The following is a 24,272-nucleotide window of genomic DNA, read 5'->3' on the forward strand; positions in this document are numbered from 1 at the left end:
GTGGCGGATTGTCTTTCAGGAAGAATATCAAAGCATCTGCTATCTGCCAGTACGCCTTCTCAGACGTGCAGAAGGCGTTCGAGGGGCCGTACATGGAGGTGCAGGACTCAAAGTGGAGGGAGTACACCGGGAAAGTTCCAGAGCCAAGACCTGGATCTGTAAGTTTATTGAATCCACTCTTTCTACCATCATTTGAGTATTTAATGTCCTGCTCTTTCCTCGGTGATCATTTCCCTGTCTTTCTGTCTCTCATCTCTCCAGTGTATAACAGATCTGCACAGGTCCCAGGGCATCAACTCATCTCGAGACCTTCCAGACAATGTCCTCACTTTCGCCAGAAGGCACCCGCTGATGGCCAGCCAGGTGCACCCAATTGGGGTGCGCCCACTCATGTTCAAGAGGAGTGTCAACTATGTGAAGATAGCCGTGCACAAGGAGCCAGCACTGGATGGGAACATTTACACTATTCTGTTTTTGGGAACTGGTGAGTTTTACTTACTGAACAGTCAACAAATCCCATTAAAAGGCCGAAACCTACTAACAAGCTTTGCCAGTGCTGTAAAAGCCTGATATATCTTATTTATTCCTCTGAGCCGTGGATATGTCATTACATCACAATGTCATTAGTTTTGCAGGTATTTAGTTGAAATTAATACTTAAAGGACCTGTGTGTAGGATTTAGTGGCATCTAGTGGTGAAGTTGCAGATTGAAGCACCCTATCTAGAGCCAGTATTTGGTTTGTCTGGTCTGGGCTACTGTAGAAACATGGCTGCTCAACATGGCGGCCCGATAAAAACAGCTCATTCTAACGTGACAAAAACACAACAATTCTTATTTTCAGGTGATTATACACTAATGAAAACATACATATGGGTATTATATTCCATTTCTGCCAATAGTTCCTCCCAAATGTTACACAATGTATATATATACACTTATCATGTCCCTGTGTGGTTACTGTGATGTTAGGTTCCAGACTACGTTGAAATGGCAATATAGTATTGAATGTGGAGCAAATTAAAATTTGTATCTGATCATGGCACTTGATGAAAAGTTCAAGGATCACTTAAGTTATTATAAACCATCCTTAGGGTGACATGAATGTCAATGTACAAAATTTCATACATAACCAAAAAAAAAAAAGAAAAAAAATATATTTGTGCCTTGTTTTTAAAGATTTACATCTTCAGTAAGAATGAATCAGCTTGGAGCTGAGAGCCACAGGCAGGGTAGAGAAATCGCGGGAGAGACGGATCAACTCATTATTGGTTTTAGTCTATTCATTGGATTTGTTGACAATAACAAAAATATGGAAAAACACCATCCTTTACAGAAAATACATTGGATTTCATGCTCTGTATTGCCTCTCAAGGTTATACAAATCTTGTTTAACTAGGTGGTATCTTTTCTTACAGATGATGGGTGGCTGCACAGGGCTGTAGACATTGATGGAGAAATGCATATCATAGAAGAGTTGCAGTTGTTTGATAAACCTCAGCCCATAGAGAGCATGGTCATATCCTCTGCCCTGGTATGTATCCATGTATGTAGAGTTACACAGAAAGAGTTACAAACTGCATATTTATGGGATGCAAATGAAAACATGCTGCCAATTTAAATTATTACATAGAATTAGAGTTTAAACTTGCTGTTGACAGGATTTAGTTTATTTAGCAAGTCAATAAATTACAACATTTTTAAGAATATTTTGTAATTTTACAAACAGCATATAAGTGTTGGGTGTGAAGCTAATCTAATAATTGATGATTAATTTGATGATTAATATGCTTCTTATATCGCAATACATTATAATACTTACTTATACTACTAGGAAGGGAGTAGTAATGTGCAAATATATTAGAAATGGATGAATTGTTTATCTTTTGTTTTACAGCGGAGTGTCTATGTTGGCTCCCGCTCCGGAGTCGTGCAGGTACCGATGTCGGCCTGTCAGAGGTACACTTCCTGCTATGACTGCGTATTTGCCCGAGATCCGTTCTGCGGCTGGGACGGGAGGGTTTGCGTGCAGATATCTTCACGTGCGCAGAGGTGAGGGAACACACACCTGTACGCTAACAAATGCATATATACATCAGTATATATATATATCAGTGTTTTATAGAAAGCAGACACAGACCACACTCATGTAGTGCTTGCAGAATAATGTGGTGATGTGATTTGGCAGAAAACAAACCGGATTCTGGCTCAGACGGATAAATTTGCTTTGCTTCATCTTTGATCCTGAGTCTATATTTCCCTAAACCTCCTCTCTGCAGTTCCACCTGTTTATTCTGCTCGTTTGTGTCTTTCATTTCCTCCTGAAACACCCTCTCCTTCTTCTCTATCTGCTTCTGCATGTGGCTCTGTAAATTTAAATAATAAGCATTTATCAGGTTAAATATATATATATATATATATATATATATATATATATATATATATATATATATATTCACATTGTAATTCATTTAGATATTAGACAATATTAAATACTTGTCAAGCCTTCCGCATTCTGAATATAACAGATAACATGGTTAACCGTTCTCACATTATTATTGAAATGAGTATTAAACCTACACACAGAGATTAATCATTGTGACACTGTATATTTTTGCATTACATGACCTTTTTTGGTTGATGTTTATTACTTTCCTCAGAGCCCAACAGCAATACCGGAGTCTAATAAATTATTTATGCAGCTTACTTTCTCTTCCAACAGAATTTCTATGAAAGCAGGTCTAAGACAATGTAGTCGACCTGGATTTTTCTCTTCTGCTCAGCAGGAGCGTCTCCAGAATTATTAGCCAAAACAATTGGATTTGAAAACACAGTTTCTCACACTTTGAATCAGCAGTTAGGCTCTAACTCAGCATCTAAAACAGAAAAGCAAAAGAGGTTGACTGACATTAATAACATGTTTACAGATACTGACAAATAATTTTAGTAACACGTCACTTGAGGTCCCCCTATTTAGCATTCATAAGCAGGATAGAAGTATTTAACATTTAATACACAAACTACATAATGTAGTTGTAAGCAGCTATAAGGACACTTAAACAGTGTTTATGAATGTACGTATTTGACAGTTCATTATATTTTATATTATTACAACTGTGTTTTACCATGTTGTCATTCATTATGTGTTTATGCCACAGGAGGACTTATAGCTGTTGACAAATACATAAGTTAACACTTACATCTGCTTAGAACTACATTATAGTGCATTATAATGCTATATATAATGTTAAATAGGGACTAAAAGTAAAGTGTTAATACTCTTATTTCCTGGAAACATCTATGTAACTTTGTACTAATTAGAGGGAATATAGAGTTGGTACACTTTTAATTGATACATTCAATTTAATTGCTGATGTAACCTTGAGAGCAGGTCAGCTGAACATGTGTGAAAAAAAACATACAATTCTAGTTTTCCAACTATAATTTATGAATATTTCTTTCTATCTTTCTTTCTTTCTAACTATGACCAGATAACATAGGTCTTTCCAGGAGACTGTTTGAGTTCCAGAGATTATTAGAAATTATTCTAATTATTAGGAAATTAAGAAATAAATAAAGTTTTCAATGTTTTTTTTTCTTTACATAGCATAAAAATACTCTATTACAAGTGAAAGCCTTGCATTGATAACGCTACGTAAGTAAAAGTAAGTATAGTATCTGCAGAGTGTATTTAAAGTATCAAAAGTAAAGTTACTAAACACAGAAAAATGCCAACTTGAGTGTTATATATTATATGAATAGATTAACATTGCTGATGCATTAATATGTAAGTAGCATTTTACTGTTGGAGCTAATTTAGACTATTTTAAATTAGTATTTGTATGTATAACATACATTATATTTTATCTTTTATCAGAAGTGTATCTTATGTTTTCTGTGTAAAACCTTAATAAATAAATAAATATAAATAAATAAATGCAGTGAAGTAAAAAATACAACACATTTCCCTCAGAACTGCAGTAGAACTATAAAGTGACATGAAATGATATTTGATGAATCCTGTAAAAATAAGTGGAAAAACCTTCTTAATCTGGCATCTTGTATCGAGCCTAGTCCGGTCAGATTGTGAAATGTTTCAGTTGTGGTCTGGATGGGTTTGAAGCAGTGTATGTAATTAGCCCCTTCCAAACAAAACACACACACTCAGACATACACAGACATTTACTTTGGCTCGCTCTTGCACCGGAGACTGTTTGTGCCTGTTCTTCTCTCACTCTGCATGAGCGAGTAGCAGACATCTTAATCTCCATTATGAGCGAGTAGCAGACATCTTAATCTCCATTATGGCAGCAGACACATCAGCCTCTCCTGTGGATTTGTTTGAAGGCGGCATCATGTTCGGAGGACGCAGAATTGAATGTTAATGGGAGATCTTACACTTGTCTGATTAATGCTGCACAATGTCCGCTTCATTTTCTAGAACAGTTAGATTATTTAAGGAGAGTGACAAGTCTGCTCGCTTGTGTTTTAATTCACAAAGGTTTATGGAGTCAAGACATGGGGAAAGAGGGGGAAGCTGTGGCAGGTTTCTTCTTTCCTGCTACTAGTATTCTGCACTGAACTGGGTGAAAAGTATTTATGTATGCTGCTCCCTTTGCCTGGGACCTTCTGCAGTTTGATCTAAATTTGCCAAATTTGTGAATTCAAATCATTGCTGCAGAGACTGTGTGCTCTCTCTTCTGGCTGCAGGTGCAGTATTGTAGCATTGTGATGTGCTGGCATTATGTTATTGTTTTGGATTTTGTCTTTGTTATTTTTATGACAGCTCTGGTAGGTTGTTTCCAGGATGAAATCTTGATTCTAAAAATGTTGTATAATCATGTTTAATTCCGAAGTTTTAACAAAATTTTACATTTTATTTCAGGTCAAACCTAACCCAGGATATCTTGAGAGGGATCAGGGGCTGTAAAGAGAATTCAGGAAATGGTATGTGTTACAACACACACATACACGTACATCTATTATGTAACATGCATCACTTTTAATTTTAAGCTAGTTTAGTACTTAATTTTACCTCCCATCCCCCTTGATTAGTTTGCCTGAGTCTCTCTCTCTCTCACACACACACACACACAGATTATGAGGTGAAAAAAGTCCAACACGTACGGTTCTCTCTTTTCTTTGCCTGAAAACTCAAGCATTTACGAGCCATTATGGGATTTCACAGGCGTACGCTCCTTACCCATCCCCCAGGTCCCAGCGTACACATTTTAATCAGTTCCTCTCTTGCTGGAGGTCAGGCGGTCGTGCTGGCTGCATTGCGGGGCTCACCACATTTAAAGAGGCTTATGAAATGCGATAGAAAGTGATGCTGAAAGGCTGAGCCGCACAGGTTGCTCACCTGCACTTTGAAACCCTAACCTAGGTGACCTGACATCTCGTTCTACATCCATCTCTCCGTCCTGCTGCATTTTTGTCATGCTGTCTCTCTCACATTCTCCAGCCCTTTATCTCCCTCTCTCTACCTCATCTCACACTTGTTTTATCTCTTTTATAGCTCCATCTCATGTCTCTTGTCCTCTCTTTCTTGCTCAGTGGTCCATCGGAGGCGTTCTGTGATGGCAGGTGACGATGTGCTGCTCCAGTGCGAACTGCGCTCCAACCTGGCAACTCCGCGCTGGACGCTAAATGGCAAAGAGCTCCAGGGATACGGCCTCAATTCGGGCTACCGCATCGGCACAGATGGCCTCCTCATAATCGGAGCTCGTGCCCAACAGGGTGGGTCTTATCGCTGCTTTGCTCTCGAGAACTCCGTCTCGGTGCTGGTTTATCTTTACACAGTCAGGGTGCACACAGACTCGTACTTCCCCGTGGAGCCCACAGCCACGACCAACCCCACTACGGTTTCTAGCCCGACTGTTTTCTCCACCAGCAGCCCCACTGAACAGCCTCTGCCCTCACCTCCCGCCCCGCTGCCTCCAGGACCTGAGTTCCAGACCTACAGGCACATGGAGGCTGTGTACATTTCCCTGGTGGCGGTTCTCGGGGGGCTTTGCTTGGTGTTGACTGTGGTGCTGCTTTATGTGAGCTTCTGCACCAGACGGGCTCCTCAGGACCGAAAGTACTCCCAGCAGGGGCTGCATGTCCTGGGCGCCTCTGAGAGGAAGAGGAGCTCCCATCTCGAACTTAAGACCATCTCCAGCCACTGCAACGGCCGCCAGGGTCGTCGGTCCATCTCGGTGCCATCCTTCGGGGACTTGGGTGATGGCTTCCTCCAGATAGTTCCAGGCGAGGGCCAGTTGTCTCCAACCAAAACACCTCCCCCAGCCCCTCCCCTTCCTATGCCTCCTCCGCTGCCCAACATGGACTATGCCAACGGGCTGTCGGCCACCCTGCCCAGCGTGCTGAGGAAGATGAACGGGAACAGCTACGTGCTCCTGAGGCAAGCCGACTCCGAGGGCATGTCGCCGCTCTACCACTCCTTCACAGAGGAGCTCAACAGGATCCTGGAGAAGAGGAAACACACACAGCTGGACCTGCAGCCTGATGAGAGCTCCATCTAGGGCACCCCTCTCAGTCTTTGTCCCGCTGTTATTTATTTTTACCCCAACAATGACCCGCAGTTGTGGGGAGAACTGACCGTTGTATCAAACGCTGCTGTTATTTACCCAGTGTCAGAGTACCTGCAGGTCGTGTCCTAACCTGATCTGAAATGTGCAGCCTCCTGTGTCTCCCATGACAAATGGCCCATGATTTCACTTCAACAATGGACTACACGAACCAGAGACTGCTATTCAAAAAGTAGAGCTGTGAAAAATGTGTTCCATAGGCTGCACTGTTACAAAATTACTAGGGAGCTACCTCTGTGTAGACTGTCTAGAGACTGGTGAAAGATGGCGGACAGATGACACAAAAAGGCAAAGGTGCAAAATGGGACATAGGTAAAAATAATAAATCGGGCCAGGAGGTGTTCACGTATTTTTGAGACTGTGGAAGTGTTCAGGATGTTTTTAGTGCCATGTAATAGTAGCCCTCTACGGAGCTTAAAGTGATACTCCACACAAAATCTCAGTCTTTTGTGCATTGTTACATGGCTAAGCCTTATTTTAAAACATGGCCTACCTTCCATTTAACATGCTCGCAACCTGAGAGCCTGGCCCCGGTCTGGGGTAGAATATGTTTGACTCATCCGTAGTCACAGGACTGGACTCACGAATGTCATGCAAATCCTTGTATGAGGCTGATGGTGATCGTGGCTGTCTCAGCTTTTAGATCTCCTGGTTTTGGGCAGTTCAGGGTCAATTTATGGGCAAAATAACTGGATAGCAAAGCCAATTGATCCTTTAAGATGGTATACCATCTGCAGGTGTCACATCAGTTGCATCCCCAAAATCTCCTCCAACAAATCCACTAATCTACCAAACTGAAGGCCTGCTGGAAGACTTATCATAAGTGTTTTTCTCCACCCGCTTTTCTTTAACAAGCTCAAGTATATTCAAGCATTCAAAAAGCATGTGAATAAGATTATGCTACTAGAATCAGTTAAAGAAGTCTCATGCTTTTTTTTTAACAGTGAACACTATATCCAAATTGGAAATCCATTTCTTCAAATTGGTGGTATCATTGACCAAGAGCCTGAACCACCAAAATATATAATTAAAAAGAAAATCAGCAAATCCTCACATTTGAGAAGCTGAAACCAGCACATTTGTAATTTTTTCTTCATGACTCACGATGAATTGTCTAATTGTCCAGAATTGAATCTGACTATGAGTCTTTGTCCTCTAGGACAAGGCAAACTGGTGTCATTTTACAGCCACCTTTCAAACTCACAGAAGGTGTTTGAGATTTTATGTGGAGTATCACTTTAGAAAGCCAGTTCTGTTACAGTGCATGAGAGTTCAGGTGGTAAGACAAATCATGCATTCCAGTTTATTTAAACAACTCTTTGTTCGTGTTCCTCTGTTCTCGTGTGAATTGCAATAATTACATCACTGTTGCAGCTGTTGGTAGCAATGTGTTGTGCCAGTGCCAATGGAAACACTTGTAGCAAACTGTGAAATAATTTGGATTTCTTTTTCCTGGCATCTTTCTGTTTTTAGCATCTGTGTGATAAAGGAGATACAGCTGTATGACGGTTGTAGTTCTGCTATTAAAGACCACTGAAGGAGCAGTTTGTGGTCAGTTTAATTCAATTCACTGACAACCACAGGCTGGCTTCAGGGTCCGGGAGGCTGAGAGGGAACCACAACGAGATACTGTAAAGAAAATGCTCATTTTAATTTTATATTTAAGCAACTAAACATACTTTATTTTGTTACACATTCAAGATGTTGCTTCCTCCTGAGACGTCAGGGCTTTAGTGTCATACCAATGATTTCAAAGACTATTAGATTAGATTATTTTAAAATGTTACAAACAGGCAACGTGTTTTTCGTCTATTATGAATTACAGACGCAGGTTTTGCGTTTGTTGTGACAAGTCGCTGAATCAGAGTAGAGCAGACCTTCAGACACGCTCCCACAAAGGCATCCTCGGTGTTTACCTGACATCAGAGCAATGCCAAAACAACAAGAGCTGCAGAACCTACAGTATTTCCTTGAACAGGTGAACGGCGATATGATTAAATGGCACACGTATAACTCAGAGGGAAGTGACTGAAATGAATCTCTGAGTGGTTTGTAAATGTGTCACGGCCAGTGGTAAATAAAGATCCGTCATTCTAGCAAAGTGTTGAATCAGCTCTTGTAGCGGTGGCTCAGCAGCAGTCCTCTACGGTGAGTCGCAGCGTGCATTTGTCAAGAGAGTCGCTGACAGTAACAGCAGTGTACTTGGCTCGCCTCCACAAAGAGAGAGGACAAGAGGGGGTGGGGGGTGATTCTTGTCTGTTTGCATAGAGTGTTGTCGTCTCTGCAGGTAGAAGCAGACAGAGAACATTTGACCTGAGTGTCCTGGTTAGCCATGCAGGAAAACAGATGATGATACGAGTAGGCAGGAGCCATTTTGCACTTGCAGTTCTTCTTGTCTGCCTTGTAAAACACTTTATTTTGAACCTTTTTTGATTGAGAATATAGTCAAGGGAAGCACTTTGTGCAGACTGATAAATGTCCTGGTCCTGATGGAATAAATTCTGTCTCACCAAAGGCCTCTCAGTACGATCCAAATAAGCACTTATCTGCTTGCTTGCATGCTTATGAGGCTCTTTTTTCAGATTTTGCAAAACAGATTTTCCGTCGCCTTTTGTATGTACAGCTGAGTGGAACACCAGGAATATCGTTGAGGAGAGACTTTACAAAAAAGTGTGCGCCCTTATCCCCTTTTGTACGATTCAGTGTCTTGTCCATCTCTATGACAGCAGACATTTTGGCCATTCAGAACAGGTATAAACACTTTCAGACGATACCTGACCTACTTCATTATAAGTATACTGAAATCTTAACCCCACTTTAACTCCACTGGTCATCTCCCTGTGACATTATGCCAAGCCTCTTGCTTTTATTAATAAAGGGGAAAGATAGGCTTCAATGTAGCAGTTGTAGTCTCTTTTCTAATCTCAGACTTTCCATTGTTGGCCCAATGCTTAGAATCTGTTCGGCCGTCCATTATTTCAAAATATCAGACAGAATTTATTATAAAGAGACTTTTTTTTTATTTATGAAATTGTTTCATATCATCATTTAATTGATGCCAAAAGTGCTTTAGTTTGAGGGGAGTGGGCTTTAAAATGTAAAACCCTAAGCAAATTTATATATGGAAAATTACTATTATGACTCGGCTAAAATTGCTGTATTCCTCACTATAGGCCAGTGTGCGCTCCAATAGCAGTTACTCTAAATATTTTCCTCTTGGCCGTGGCACAAACTAGGGCTGTCCACTCTTCCCGTTGCTGTTTGTCCTTACAGATGAAGCCAAATATGGGCATTATTCGGGGAAGAGCTGAAACAGAACATTCTGCTATATATGCAGATTAACTGCTTTTATTATATACCCTTTCGCACTTGCGGGAAATATCTGTTTATAAGTTGAATTTAGGGAAGAGAGAACTCCTTTTGGTTAATGTTACCGCCCAGACTTTCCCATGACTTACAGTTTAAGATCTCCTGAGGATACATATTCAGGGGAAGTGTTCAGTGCTTCCTGGCTGTTGGACGTGACATGTGTCCCCTGGCTAGCCGTGCAGAGAGCAGATGACGATACAACTGGACGTGTTGGCAGAAGCTACTTTGCACATTGCATGTTTTCCAGTTTTTTTCCTGTCAGCCTTTTTAGCCCTTTCACTAGTTTTCATCCTCATCTTCATTCCTCCCCCCTCTCTATCTCTCTCCCTCTCTGCTGCCTCTTTTGTTTTCCCGTCTCATCACCTCTGCGTGACAGTATCATCTATTACTCTCTCTGCTCACATTCACACTCTCTCAAGGACCCTGCTGAGTTTACAAATGGCCATGATGGCCCCTAATCAGTTAGGACCAGAGTCCCAGAGTTTGTGTTTGTCAAAGCAGCGGAAAACAACAGATCTCTCCGCATTAGTTTAACATTACTGATAGAGTGAATGCTATTCTGACATTTCTAGCAGATTTCTGTGAGGTAGTTTTCTTTGCACGCATTTCCAATAAGAATGAGACAGCTGAAATATGAATCATGTCCTTAAAATTAAGGATTCACCCATGGTTTGGATTGTTAATCTGAATGAGTAATGGTTTTCTGATCCATTTATAAGTGTGATTAATGTGAGCTTTTTAATTTTATTTCAGTCAAAGTTGTAAAGAGATGTTCTTGTTGGGTTACATTGTAATGCAAGTTTTAAAATGTGTACTGAGTTTAACATGTTACCGTACTTATTCATGTATTATAAAAGCCTCCATCATCAAGTTTCCTCACCATCAAGTTGTGGACAATCCTTAACATGTTGAAAGCTTCATCTGAATCTGTGACCTCTGCTGCTGCTTCATTCTCACTTAAGGACAACCTGTTTACAACAGACACTGACTCTGCACTGTATATTGTACTATGGACTTTAGGTAAAAAATAGCTCACATATTGGCTACCATTTTTACATTCACCTTCTACACACAACCCCACAGTGAGGCACCTTTTGTCTTGTGTCAATATGCAAGATATGGTATACTTTGTAGATGTAGAATATTCGTCTAGGTGTTGGCCAAAGAAACCGGAGTGAAGAGTTCACAATTTGCATTTGCACTGTTCTTTTGTAAGTACTTTGTTAAAGGTCATGTAGTACACTCTTGTAAACTGTGACACTCTCCATCAAGTTGGTTCTGTACTATATTTTGATGTAGATAATGAATTTATCTCTGTTGTTTTCTCAGAATATAACTGGCTGAAGTGACACCCTTCTTGTAAGACAGTTAAACCACCGGAGCTGAAATAACTTCTTTTTTTTTTTAATATTGTCTCTAATGTCTTATTTATTTGACTTCATTAAATTTCCACTTGCTTTTGTGCAGATGAAACACTTTGCATTATGTTCAGCTTGGGGAAAAAAAATATCAGTGTCAACAGCCCTGAGGGGAAGTCAGGAAATTACATGCAAAACATGTTCACACTGAATCCTATTCTCAAAAGTCAGTGGTACTCTGTTTTTAGCTTGTGGCGAGCAGCAAAACCAGTCCTCCACTGGGAATGGTGCCCGCATGATCCCAAAGTCATTTACATACATGACTCTGACAGAGGAGAGGTATAACATAAGCTTAGGAAGGGGGGGGGAGAGAGAAAATGACCATTTTCAGAGCAGCGTTCAAGGCAGTAACTTAGCAACAGCATCTTTATTTAGAGCCTTTAATGTCCTGGCGTGGGTCTAGCTGTGCCAGTTCCCATTGGGGAGAGAGGGTGTGATGAGAGCACAGTGGCTCTGATATCTGTAATCGGTGCCATAGATAAATTAAAATGCAGGAAGTGAGCATGAAACAACAGAAAACATTGTCACATCATCAGCCAATTCCACGTCTTATGTTAAAGCAGGAGAAACCGCTAAAGCAACCCCACTGTCTCTCCTGAATGCGGTTTAATTGAAACTAAATTTGGTGATGAAAGTTTACAGATCATTTCAGTTTAGCCACTTTTATTGGCTAAGCAGCAACTGTATGTCTAACGGTACTTTAGAAGGAGAGGGCATCTATATTCTTATCAAAAATGCAACTCCAGTCGAGATATCTGTGAGCAAATGAGGGAAATCTGCATGAGTGTCCTGGTGCAGAGTTCGGCCCCAATGTCTCTCCCTCGTCATCATCCTCTGCAATCATCTCACGCTCATATTCTACATAAATTCTCACATTTATCCTAACAGTTTCCTGTGGCCAGAGTTATATATATATATATGCCAGATGACTAGCATCCATAAATCAGAAACAAGCAGTCTGTCCTCGGGGCACCTTTCACGTTCACTATACGCAAGACTGCTTGATTTGTATTCATCTGACGACTAGTACTTGGTTGTATGGATGTATTTTTGTGGAGAAGAACACTGAGGTCATTTGTGGAGGGAAAGCAGGGTCAGTCGGCATGCCTTTAACAGTCAAAAATGATAAATGTGGGGGGAGAACTGCAAAGAAAGCAAATGGAGTTGTTTTGCCAACATCCGCCTTGTTGAATTCGAACAAATCTCCCACTAGAGGAGTGTTAGTCGTCTGTTCCCCTTACAGCCGATACAGAGGACAGCTCTGTGCTGAAGGTTAAGACTCGTCCCTCAAGCTACCACACAACCATCTGTCATGTTCATTTAACGTCATTTAAGGTTGTGCAGTGAGGAAACATTTAAACCTCAGTATGAAACTGTAAAAAAAAAAAAAAATCTTCCCCATGTCAGAAAAAATAAAAAAAGCTGTACATCTCATATGTGTCTTGTCTGGTAGTAGTATTTTAGTATTTTAACTGCAGTTAAATCAAACTTAACGTAGCAGACAGCCCCACTGCAAATCAGTTTTTGCTCTGTTGGTCCTTTGACAAGCTGTTCTAATACAAATCTAAATTTAAACACCAATGCATCTGCACAAAAAAAAAAAAACATTTATTGTTCCATACAAAGTTCCATCTTCTCCAAAGTGCTGCACTTCTTACACAAATCTACAAATAACCTTGAGATTAAAAACGGTTATCTGCTTTTTAATATGTCCGCTGACATTAAGCCTCTAGTGGATTCATGTAAAGTCTATTTAAATGTGGCATTCAGAGCTGGTGCTGCATGCTCTTTTCTGCGCAGCTGAAGTGGCTTTGCTGCCACCAACAGACAGAAGGGCACGATAAAACATATTCAGCTGATGGATGTGGATAGTACAGTTGAAAATTGCTGCAAACATGAGAACCTGTGATTTGAGATTGCAGACACTTGAAAAAAAAAAAAAAAGGACATATCTTGCAAGAGTAATCAGAGATTCAGCATTCATTTTCTGTCTTTATTCAGTCCCGTTTCTGTGGTCTGATGGGGCCGATAGACGGGGGCCGGTTGGTGAATGGGTGCCACTGGCCCTGGATGCTGGGGTTGTCTGTGTGGATGGGTTTGCGGATGCGGATTATGTCCAGGCCAGACTGATCGGTCAGCTTGGCCAAGAGCTCCGAAATCTGCGGAGAGGTTTTGTTTGTGATAATTTCTTCCCTCACGTTGCCGTTTACTGCAGGAAGGGAAAAAGAGGAAACAACTGAGTGACTTATGATCATACTTCTCTTACTGACGAACCTGCCTGTTGAGAAATGTAACAGTGTTCACAAGAACACATGATTCTCGATTAGACTAACTAAGTCATTTGAAACCCCAGTGGCATTTCACTTCTACCTGAACAAAGGTCTAACAGTGTTATACTGCCCCCTACAGTATCTGGGAGTAGTAACTAATATAATCACATTACTACTTTACTGTAGTTCACTTTTCATGTCTGTTATACATTTATTGCTTAAACTTGTCGCACACTCCACCAAAAAGACTGATTATAACCTTATTATAACCTTTCAACTGTAAAGCATGCCTATGGTTTCAAACAAGTACCATTTTGACATGTTAGCATGGCCAAAGTCTTTTTTTAACAGCTTCTGTTGCTTCAAAAGTCTGCTCAACCTTTTTTTATAATATTAATAATAATGAAAAATAAGACTATTTTGTTTTATTGTTTGTTTTGATGTATGTACCACGACTCCCTGGAAGGCAGTATTGATACTGCATGGATTATCCCCTTTATAAAATAAAGTATTGTAACTAAACAGTTCACTAAACAGGCCATAAATAAAACGTAATACTATAATTCATGTGTAATAATTACCACATAAGTTGGTAAGAATTAAAAGGAAGAATGGGACTGTATTCTACAGGAAAGCATACTCAACATATATGGAGAACACAATAATAAATGGATATTTATTTGGATTTAAAGGGATATCTATGTTTTTCCAATTAGATTTAAGCAGTTATGTTAAAAAAAAAAAAATTGCTTATAAACTCAACACAGCCAGCTCATTTAACCTTCTCAGAACTTCTTTATTTTCCTGTAATTACTACAAAACTTCCATGAAACTTTCAAGGAAATATTTAGGGAATTACACAACCTGTAAATTAAAGCATTACTCATGTGCTTTAATGAGGAAAGAAATTCTGGATTAGTCAGATGTCCCTTTAAAAAACACAAAGTCATAAGTACTCACAGTATTCTGCAACTATTTTGGGAATCCTGCATGACTGAGGAGAAACATACACGACAGTTGCAGGGTTCTTCTTGGCATAATCCACCACCCCCTCTTCAATAAACTCCCTGAAAAACAAGGGGAAGAAATGCTGTGGTCACTCTGCTCTTTCAGTGGTAGGTAGTTCAGGTTTTGTTGAAACTGTGTGAATCTGTCTGTGTCGCTTGTATACGTAGGATCAATTTCCAGCGTCCAACATCAAGAATACCTGATTATTTACACTACTGGTTTATGGTGACTGATATACTGACTACATTTCACTAAACTACATTTACATTACAGCAGTAGTTATTGCCAGATAAAGACAGACGAAACATATGATCAACATATGAAATTACAGATTATACTCCACAAAATTGAAATCTTTCTTATCTTAAATAGATAAACAATAAATCCTGATATTTAAGATAGAACCAGAAACGTTGTACTTAAAAATGGCGTTATGGCTTTGGATGAATAGTGATAAATGCTGTAAGGTTGTATGAAATAAATTTAAATTATTTAAAGTAAAAGCAGTACATTTGGCAATTTGACATAAAAAAAATGACTCAATTATTAAAATAGTTTCTATTAGAATTGAGTTTAAGCTCCTTTTACTCCCATACAAAGCTCTTAATGTTACAGCACTTACAAACTTAAAAGTCAACAAAAGACCTCCTTATTCACACAGGCTTTGAGTTAAAGTACTAAGTTAAAAAAAAAATCGATTTATTATCTTGTATTATCTTTTACTCCATTTCATATGTGCATGTATATATTTTACCCTAATTGTTATTTATTGTTTTGTTTTTAACGCCACACTGTAATGCATATTGAGCTGCATTTCACGTGTGAAAGGTTCTATATAAATAAAGTTATTATTATTATTAATATTAGTAGTAGTAATTACTGCTCTGCACAACTTATAGTCATGCGCACATGTGTTGTGTGCAGACATCTTAATCTATATAACAACTTGTAATTAAAAAAAAAAGATTTATGCATTCATAGTTTGTTTGTTTGTTTGTTTGTTTGTTTGTTTTCTTATTACCTGACTCCCAACGAGCTCTGTGCTTTCTTGGAGAAGATGAGGGAGATCCGTTGGAGCTGGCAGACGTACCGACCGACGCCGTTCTGGAGAACACTCTGGAGGAAGCGGCTCGGCGTCCCTCTGGAGGTCATCGTCCAACCGCCAGCCGCCAACCGCCGACCAACGGTTACAGTTCAGACACTGTTGAAGACCGTTGCACGTAAATCAAACCGCTACAGCCGTTAGCCGTTAGACTACAGCCGTTAGCCGTTAGAAGAGCCAAAACGTTCACAGAGGACGACTTGACGGGCGTGAGTATAGCGCTGTCCGTCGATGTAATGTTCCGGAGTGAAACATATAACGGACAAGACGGTTAAAACCAAAAATACGACTTCTTCCGTCAGCAGATTAAAAGCGTTGAACGTGTTTTTAAATGTATTAAACATTAATATCGAAAGCTTTGAAATGTTTAAAAAAAATGTAAAAATCTAAATGTAGCACACACACACACCTTGGTGGTTCGGTAACGTTTCCTTGCGCCCTGTGTTTCACACGGACTTATTTTGAAAACGCACCCGAAAGCCCGGGTTACAGAAGCATGGTGGAGAATGAGGGCAAGTAACGGAGCCAGTAAACTGGATTTTTGTTTGTTGTTGTTCCATGAAACGTAATGTATTTCAAGTTAAGGCTTTCACACACATTCAGGCTAATTCCTTGCATCGTCGACGTCTGTTTAATAGAAAAAAAACCCTCTTTTTGACCCTCATCGCTGATTTAAAATTAGCATAGGTCACCCGAGACACAACGTTATCCTTGCTGTTACTTATACGAGGCTGATGTTTCTTTCTATGTCCGCGCCTGTAGCTGACTGAAGATCCTAACCCAGATAACTCATGTGGAGGAGCTGGCTGCTGAAGGGCACCGCCTGCCTCCTGCGGGTGCCAGCCCCGACCATTCTCCACCAAACACACTTTTCATCCCTCTGTGTGAGACATCTCACTCAGGGGCCCCTTCACAGGCCCCCCGAGGCTCCGTGTGGTTTACAGCTTCTGGGTAAAGGCTGCTTCGTGGCACACAGTGGGACCAGGGCTTATAAAAAGGACGCCAAGTCCCTTGTGGAGTTTCCTGTGAGCCCTGTCACAATCACAGATATCAAACAGTATCTGCGCTCCAGAGATGTTCCCTTCCACGATGGCTACAGCTGCCTCCACATCCCGAGCATCTTTGTCGATTCGTCTGCCAGGAAGGACAGCTTCAAGTTGTTCGTGGACAAAACTACCGGACAGTTTCTGTGCAAAGAGACCCTGGTGGAAGGGAGCTGGGAGGATCTCCAGGACTGCCTTGAGGTGATGCAGAAGGAGGAGCAGGACTTCCTCAGCCCTCATGTGCTGCTGGGATATCCAGAGAGTGTGGAGGAGCAGGAGGAGAGGGAGAGAGAGCTGAGGGAGGTGCAGATGATCTGGTCCAGCTCTGTGGTCTTCAGTGACCTCCCTGAGGACGAGGCTCAGATGATCAAAACCATGTTTCAGGTAATTGTTGAGGTGTGCTGGTTTATCTAAAGGAGTGTGTGTGTGTCCTGACATATTATTGGATTTATCTTTTTTAAGTCAGAATAATCAAGGAACCACACTGTTGCCGGACACCATCATCTGAAAAGGTGTGAACACAATAAAATGCTGTAGTCACGGCATAATAACTATAAACTTAACACTGGTTAAAGCAAGGAGCTGACAAGACAGGATATTAAGAAAAAAATAACAAAATAAACAGAAAATACAATAAAACATACTGACATGTGGTTTAATATTTATATTGTAATTTTAGATTTATTTTCAGTTGCTAGGTGATTTTCAGAAACAAGTTCAAACAGCGGGAATTTAAAATTAAACTAAATGAATTTAAAAATGACGGGTAAATCGTGAAATTGTGTACAATACCTTCTCACATAAAATAAATGAGAGAAAACATTGTGACATCTGAAGACTATTTTCCTCTCAGGATGATACATTTGTTTATCATTTTCTTTCAGATCACAAAGATCTCTGATGCAACCCTCAAGAAGTTTGGCGTGAGGGTCTTCAAGCCTACCAAGAGTCTGGTGTTCCCCTGGTTTGGTGGACCCGACTCCACTCTAAAGGGGATGAAGATTCTTTCCGCCCAAAGCACAGACACAGAAAAAGTTACTTATAATGAAGCGACACTACCAAAGTATAACTCTTACTACAACCTCTTTGGCCTCCCCCTGGTGGGCAGTATAGACTCTGAGGTGGTGCTGACGGGACACGAGCTGGACACACTGGCTGTGAGCCAGGCCACGGGACTCCCCAGTGTTGCTCTTCCACGTGGGGTCAGCTGCCTTCCGCCGATCCTGCTGCCTTACCTGGAACAGTTCAAGCGTGTGACTCTGTGGCTGGGAGGCGACATTCGCTCGTGGGAGGCGTCAAAGATCTTTTCACGGAAGCTTGGTCTGAGGCGCTGCTCGCTGGTGCGGCCCGGGGAGGCAAGGCCGTGTCCCGTGGAGGCTCTGGCCCAGGGGAAGAACTTCGTCCCAATTATCAAATCCTCCATCCCTGCCGCCCATAAGTCTATAGTGTCCTTCAAGCAGCTCAGAGAGGACGTGTACGGGGAGCTGGTGAACACAGACCAGGTGGCTGGAGTGAAGTGGAAAAGGTTTCAGGAGCTCACCAGGATCCTGAAGGGACACCGCAAGGGGGAGCTGACTGTTTTCACAGGTATAAACATGATGTTTAAAAGTCTAATCGGTCATTTCTCAATGTGTTTCTCAAGTAATCATTATTAAAAGTGTAGTCCTGGTTTGTACCTCTTTAATACTGTTGTAAACACCTTTTATAGGATCATAAAATATTAAAGATGCACTAATCAATATTTTATATAAACAGTGGATCAAATGACTAATGTGAAAGGTAGTGACGAATCCACAGAGCGTCATTGTTTTAGTTTTCTGCCCAACAAACTCCACAGAAGGTAGTCGTTTTCAGCAACTTTATCTGTACACTACCTGCCCATTACATTCACTAGAGAGAAAGTTGGCAACTAGCTGGTGAAAAAATATAATAATTAAGTAACAAAAAGTCAGTTTGGTGTTTTCAGCTTGTTTAAATGCCTCCAAATAGCCCAAAAGAATCATTAATGCAACTTTAAAAATGATTATCAATCTCAAAGTTTATAAGGGTTCCTAACAACAGGTTCCATGATGTATTTGAAATGGTGTAAACTTTATATATATGGATCAAAGTACAACATTCACACTCACAGCAGGCCAGGGTTGACTTTCATTCAAACTGTCCCGAAAAAGAATACATTGGGTCACGTTTGAATAGGAGGTGTAAACACTGGTACGTGTATTGTCTCTTCTCCTCTCTGCAAGTTAACAACCAAATATCTGTAGTGTACCTTAATATGTATTGTTTCTTTGTTCACCAGGTCCTACGGGCAGTGGGAAGACCACCTTAATCAGCGAGGTTGCCCTGGACCTTTGCATGCAGGGGGTCAACACGTTATGGGGCAGCTTTGAGATCAACAACGTGCGTCTGGCGAAGATCATGCTGACACAGTTTGCCATGCAGAGGCTGGAGGAAAACCTGGAGCAGTACGACTTCTGGGCGGACAAGTTCGAAGAGCTGCCACTCTACTTTATGACTTTCCACGGGCAGCAGAACCTCAAGTAAGTCTGGTCAGGGTTTCAGGAATCCAGCTAGTTGTACTTGTTTTGCATGCATGCGTGCAGGTACAACTTAATCCCAGTCGACATAATGTAATTGCTCTTTTCAGTGAGCGTCTGGCAAGAACAGAACATTGAGTAATTCACTGGATAGCTTAAACAGTAGCTGTAAGACTCTGCCGGCAGTTGCTACAAATTCTTCTCGATATTGTACTGAATTTAAGCTAAAGAGAAGCGTAATGATTAGTCAATTAATCGATTAGAAAATTGGCAGCGAATATGATAATCTACTAATTGATTAAACTATTTAAAAAAAGAAAAACATTCTCTGGTTCCAGTTTCTCCAATTTGAGAAAATCCTGCTTCTCTCTGTTTTATATCTTTTTAACTGGAAAATCTTTGAGTTTTGGATTGTTAGTTAGACAAATCAAAATATTTGAATACGTCACCTTGGACTCTAGATGTGATGAGCATTTTTTGACATTTTATTGACCAAACAATTATCAAGAAAATAATAATAATGGTATTTAATTGATAATGAAGATAATTGTTAGTTCCAGCTCTTAAACTAGTGCTTGTCTGTAATACTTGCTTTACTCCAACTATGACAAGTGGAAAGTATATATTTGTTAAGTGTGAGCGTTGTTTACTCAACTGCAGTGTGAGATACATATTTAACATCTTCAGATTCACATGAAAACCCTTCTCCAACCTTTTCTACAGGACAGTGCTGGACACTATGCAACATGCTGTCTACCTGTATGATATCAACCATGTCATCATAGACAACCTGCAGTTCATGATGGGACAGGAACACCTCACAGTAGACAAGTAAGAGTTCAGTTATGACAAATAGGAAGATTTCTGCCCTGTATCTCTGTCGGTATGAATGAAGTTGATTTCAAATGCAACTTTATTTAACTTTAAACTTTTACACAATCTGAATGAATTAGTCTGAATGTTGTTTTGGTCCAGTAAAGTATCCGTTTCATCAGGCACAGTACTTCTAAAATGCATTGTCCGTGACAAATATGGAAATAAATGATGTTTCGTGTGGTCCAGGTTTGCAGTCCAGGACCACATTATCGGAGCATTCAGGAAGTTTGCCACCAACAGCAGCTGCCACGTCACCCTGATCATTCACCCCAGGAAAGAGGAGGATGACCGGGAACTACAAACAGCATCCATCTTTGGCTCGGCAAAGGTAAGACAGAGGAGTGTTTCTGTTTTCAAGGTTACTTTTATTTGTATCCATGGGTAAATTTGGTTTGCAGTAAAAGATAAGGCATTACTCTTGATAGAAATATAAAAACAAACAAACAACTCAGACAGAAGACAAACATAATACAAACATGATAAAAGTAAAAGTGCCTCAGGCTCTAAAAATCTAAAATTCACAGCCACATATTTAGCGTACTATTATTACTAAATAAAGTTTTATCTGCTATTTTGTCTTTGACTTGACATTATCATGAAACTACATGTGTCCTGACATAACTAAGACACACCTTGATCTTCTAACCCCCTCCAGGCCAGCCAAGAAGCCGACAACGTACTCATTTTGCAGGAGAAGAAGCTGGCGACGTGTCCCGGCCGCAGGTCCCTGCAGGTGACCAAGAACCGTTTCGACGGAGACGTGGGTATCTTCCCTCTGGATTTCGTCAAGTCTTCGCTCACGTTCTCATCCCCCGTCAAGGGAAAGGTCAGGCTGAGAAAGGTCGCGGGCAAGCCAGAAAATGAAGAGGTCGAGGAGGTCAAAGAGGCAGTGAAGAAGGAACAGGTTAAAAAAGAAAAAGTGGCCAAAACAACAAAAACTCGACAAACTAGTAAAGATCCTCGAACTGGAAATGACAGTATGCAGAAGTAATATAGTTCATAAGCAGTTTCAGTCTGTTTTACCACTTCCACACTTTAAGGTTAAAAAGATAATTAAAGATGGTGTTAGACAGTTTTATGTCTTAACTAAGCTGAAAATTAAGTATGTTGCAACAATGCATAATACATATATATTGTAGAATATATGAAATAAAAGCTCTGATTGTGATTCACAATGAAACAGTTATAGTTATCAAGGATAATTTGAAGTCACTTAAGATTCATTTCATTATGGAAATATGGATGCTTCAACCAGAATGTGAAATAATGATGGTAAAGTACACGTTAAGCTCCTATACAGCTTGTAAAGATTTTCTGTGCAGGTACTACTATGTATTAAAACTGAATTCCTTGTTGAAAGTGTTCTACAATTTCTAAATATGCTGTGACACCAAGAGTTATAGTTTTCATGGTAAACATTATCACACTGTCTGCTTGCCAGGATGACACAAGAACTCTCTCTACTGACTTTTTATACAACAATGCATTATTGAATGCTTTTTTTAAAATATATATATAAAATGCTTGTGAAGCACCCTTTTTGTCTGTGTTTTTCAATTGTTGTCAATAGGGGGCAGTGTGCGCTTTATAGATGACACTGAAGCTCACTGCGGCTAGAAGCTGATGAGAATAAAGATCCACAGTAAATACCACCTTTATGTGCAAGTGGCAGACTGCAAAGCTGTATTTGATTTAGCTTTGTCTTTAGGCTTCAGTAGTGACTGTTTAAACATTACTGATGCAGTTTTATCAATAAGTACAAGTGTGACAATTCACAATCATGCCTATTAACAAGAATAATTATTTATTAATTATTTGTTCAATAACTGCAAGCACCATAGTCCTCTTGTGTGATTGCTTTTCATAAAAATCTTAGATCTTTAGTTAGAGAGTTAGTAGAGTTAGATCTTCGGCCTCCTTTTTCCCTCCTGCTGTGGCTGTTACAACCTTTTAACACTGATAATTATGTTGTGTCAGCTTACACATTATGTTGAAAAGGCGACGAGGTTCTATAGGTTGTCACGCACCTGCCTAATGCCGTCAGACTGAGCCATCTCCAGTGTCATGTTACACAATCCATTATTTAAACTGAGTGACTTTTAATAAATGCAAGAGTCTTTCAAAACATCTTCATATGAATATTTCATTGGGTCAATTGCCAGGTCCTGCCTGCACTGGTGTGGGGTTATAAGAGGAATCAGCAGCTTTCAGAGGTGGGAAAGTCTGCATTGTGCTGTTCTGTCAGCTGCTGCAGGATGTATTGACGGTTGAAGTGTCGTATTTCATCAAAGTCCCTGCGAAGCCAAATACATTTCTGATTTATGATATGAAGGGAACGGTTCAGTGTGGGAAAATGAAAGTGCCTGCGTGTTTGATATCAGGGCCTTTGATGATTTTCAACCTTGGCAGCCACACAGTGAATTGTTTCTCACCCCCCAAGTCACACACTCATTCAAAAAATTAAGGATCTTTGCACTTTGGGAATCTCATTAAGATGCTGGACTCGCACCAGAAAAAGCCCATAGCAACAGGCATGATACATCAACCAAAGATGACATGATGATATTTTTAATATCTTATTTATATAGTAACATTGTCAGACTCATGATGGACAGGTTAATACAAAAAATATCAAAAGAGATGCTGCAGAACCAGAGATCATATATTTTATTCCACTCATGGTCAGAACCTGGTGCGTACATAACCCACAGTGCAACTCAACCACTCATAGCTGGGAGAGATTTGTGTGTGTTATGTAAATAACGGCTAATGTAGCCTAATGTAGCCAACTCCACACCCCTTGTTTTCATTTTTAAACTTTAGACCTAAAGTTCAGACCTAATCAACTGACATCACTTGGAATATTATGAGACTTGGTGCAGCCACATGACTTTATACACATCCCCAAGCAGGGTCCAAAGTCTTTAAACTTTTCTTTTTGGGGAGCTTAACCCTGGGAATGTGTTATGTTGCCATGTTAGTATCTCCAATAACATGTAAATCTGACGTTTGTTATGACAGAAACATAGACAGTCATTGTGTAGTGTCAAATTGTAGTAAGCTGCTTCGATATGATTTGTTGATGTCATGATAGGTAGTGAGGATCACATTAGTCTCGGGCAGTATACATAAAAAAACACAGTGATGCAAACTTGGCCCTATGCTGGCTTGGCTTTTCCCGCCAAACCCAAATGTACCCACATTTGGCTCTTGGCGTGTGTAAATTTTGGATGCTGTCCCCAAGACCTGTACACAGACTTTGATGTGTAAAAATGAGTCCCCGTTTAATGCTGTACCGTTGCTCGCCTCAGTCTTGAGTTTACGGACATTGGGGCCTCTCTGTCTGCCTCTGAGATCTCTGTTGGCTCCGTCTCTGACAGACCAGTCCAGGGAAGCTCGTGGCTCCAGACTCACTTTGCACATGGTGTGGACCCCTGAGAACCTCAGATAACTGAAACTGTAAAATATTGTTGAAAGCTGTGGGAACAATTCCTGAGTATGTTTGATGAATGTAAATCACTGTAGATGAGATTGCAGGAGGGAGACAGTTCCTGGACAGATGTGGTGATATCCAGGTTTCTGTTCCACCCTTTTGCTCTCATTGCTTCCTCACCGAGCCTCCCTTTAATGCTTAATGTTTTCTTGTGAATGTTTTACTGCTGTGCAAGTACACATTGCTTCCATAATGACTCCAGGCTGTGCACTGGATGGGTCTGGGTGTCCTCTTGACTGTGTGGGTGTAGGATATGGATGCTGAGGCCTCTGAATGGGGCTCTTTGTGTTTTGAGGCATTACTGCGCCCAGATCTGTCGCCTGCCAGCTCCCCAAAAGAGGAAAAAACACACAAAAATTGGAATGAATGAGTGTGACACAAATGCATGCAGATGCACAGAACTTTCTCAAATACTTGAAGCTGTCAGTCATAGTTTGTAATGTTACAGAGCTTCATCCAAGTAAGCTTTCAAAGATAACAGCTCAAATTTTCTATTTCTTTTCACAGAGTAAACAGGTGGTGAAAAAATACAAGGTGAAATGCTGAAATCACTGTATATATCAGAGTA

The 24,272-nt window shown here is 40.4% G+C and overlaps 3 protein-coding genes across 4 annotated transcripts in view; 2 read left to right on the forward strand and 1 right to left on the reverse strand.

The window, feature by feature from the left end:
* The window catches only part of sema4gb (sema domain, immunoglobulin domain (Ig), transmembrane domain (TM) and short cytoplasmic domain, (semaphorin) 4Gb), a 38,787-nt gene extending 27,357 nt beyond the window's left edge, over nucleotides 1-11,430 (forward strand). For both annotated transcript variants that reach the window (XM_051417591.1, XM_051417592.1), the window contains exons 10-15: nucleotides 20-158; nucleotides 262-484; nucleotides 1,417-1,532; nucleotides 1,896-2,050; nucleotides 4,884-4,945; nucleotides 5,555-11,430. In XM_051417591.1, the coding sequence (XP_051273551.1) occupies nucleotides 20-158; nucleotides 262-484; nucleotides 1,417-1,532; nucleotides 1,896-2,050; nucleotides 4,884-4,945; nucleotides 5,555-6,522 (1,663 nt within the window). In that variant the 3' untranslated portion in view covers nucleotides 6,523-11,430. The remainder of the gene's footprint in view (nucleotides 1-19; nucleotides 159-261; nucleotides 485-1,416; nucleotides 1,533-1,895; nucleotides 2,051-4,883; nucleotides 4,946-5,554) is intronic.
* Nucleotides 11,431-12,966: 1,536 nt separating this feature from the next.
* mrpl43 (mitochondrial ribosomal protein L43) lies at nucleotides 12,967-16,003 on the reverse strand. The gene is made up of 3 exons (XM_051417594.1): nucleotides 15,675-16,003; nucleotides 14,606-14,712; nucleotides 12,967-13,584 (listed from the first exon to the last, which is right to left on the reverse strand). The coding sequence occupies exons 1-3, from the start codon at nucleotides 15,803-15,805 to the stop codon at nucleotides 13,373-13,375; spliced, it is 450 nt and encodes a 149-aa protein (XP_051273554.1). The 5' UTR covers nucleotides 15,806-16,003; the 3' UTR covers nucleotides 12,967-13,372.
* Nucleotides 16,004-16,169: 166 nt separating this feature from the next.
* Nucleotides 16,170-21,746, forward strand: twnk (twinkle mtDNA helicase). The gene is made up of 7 exons (XM_051417593.1): nucleotides 16,170-16,267; nucleotides 16,518-17,182; nucleotides 17,683-18,385; nucleotides 19,098-19,338; nucleotides 20,059-20,166; nucleotides 20,398-20,539; nucleotides 20,867-21,746. The coding sequence occupies exons 2-7, from the start codon at nucleotides 16,547-16,549 to the stop codon at nucleotides 21,200-21,202; spliced, it is 2,166 nt and encodes a 721-aa protein (XP_051273553.1). The 5' UTR covers nucleotides 16,170-16,267; nucleotides 16,518-16,546; the 3' UTR covers nucleotides 21,203-21,746.
* The last annotated feature ends 2,526 nt before the right edge of the window (nucleotides 21,747-24,272 follow it).

The sequence above is a fragment of the Dicentrarchus labrax genome, unplaced genomic scaffold (assembly GCF_905237075.1).
Source record: "Dicentrarchus labrax unplaced genomic scaffold, dlabrax2021, whole genome shotgun sequence".
Lineage (NCBI taxonomy): Eukaryota > Metazoa > Chordata > Actinopteri > Moronidae > Dicentrarchus > Dicentrarchus labrax.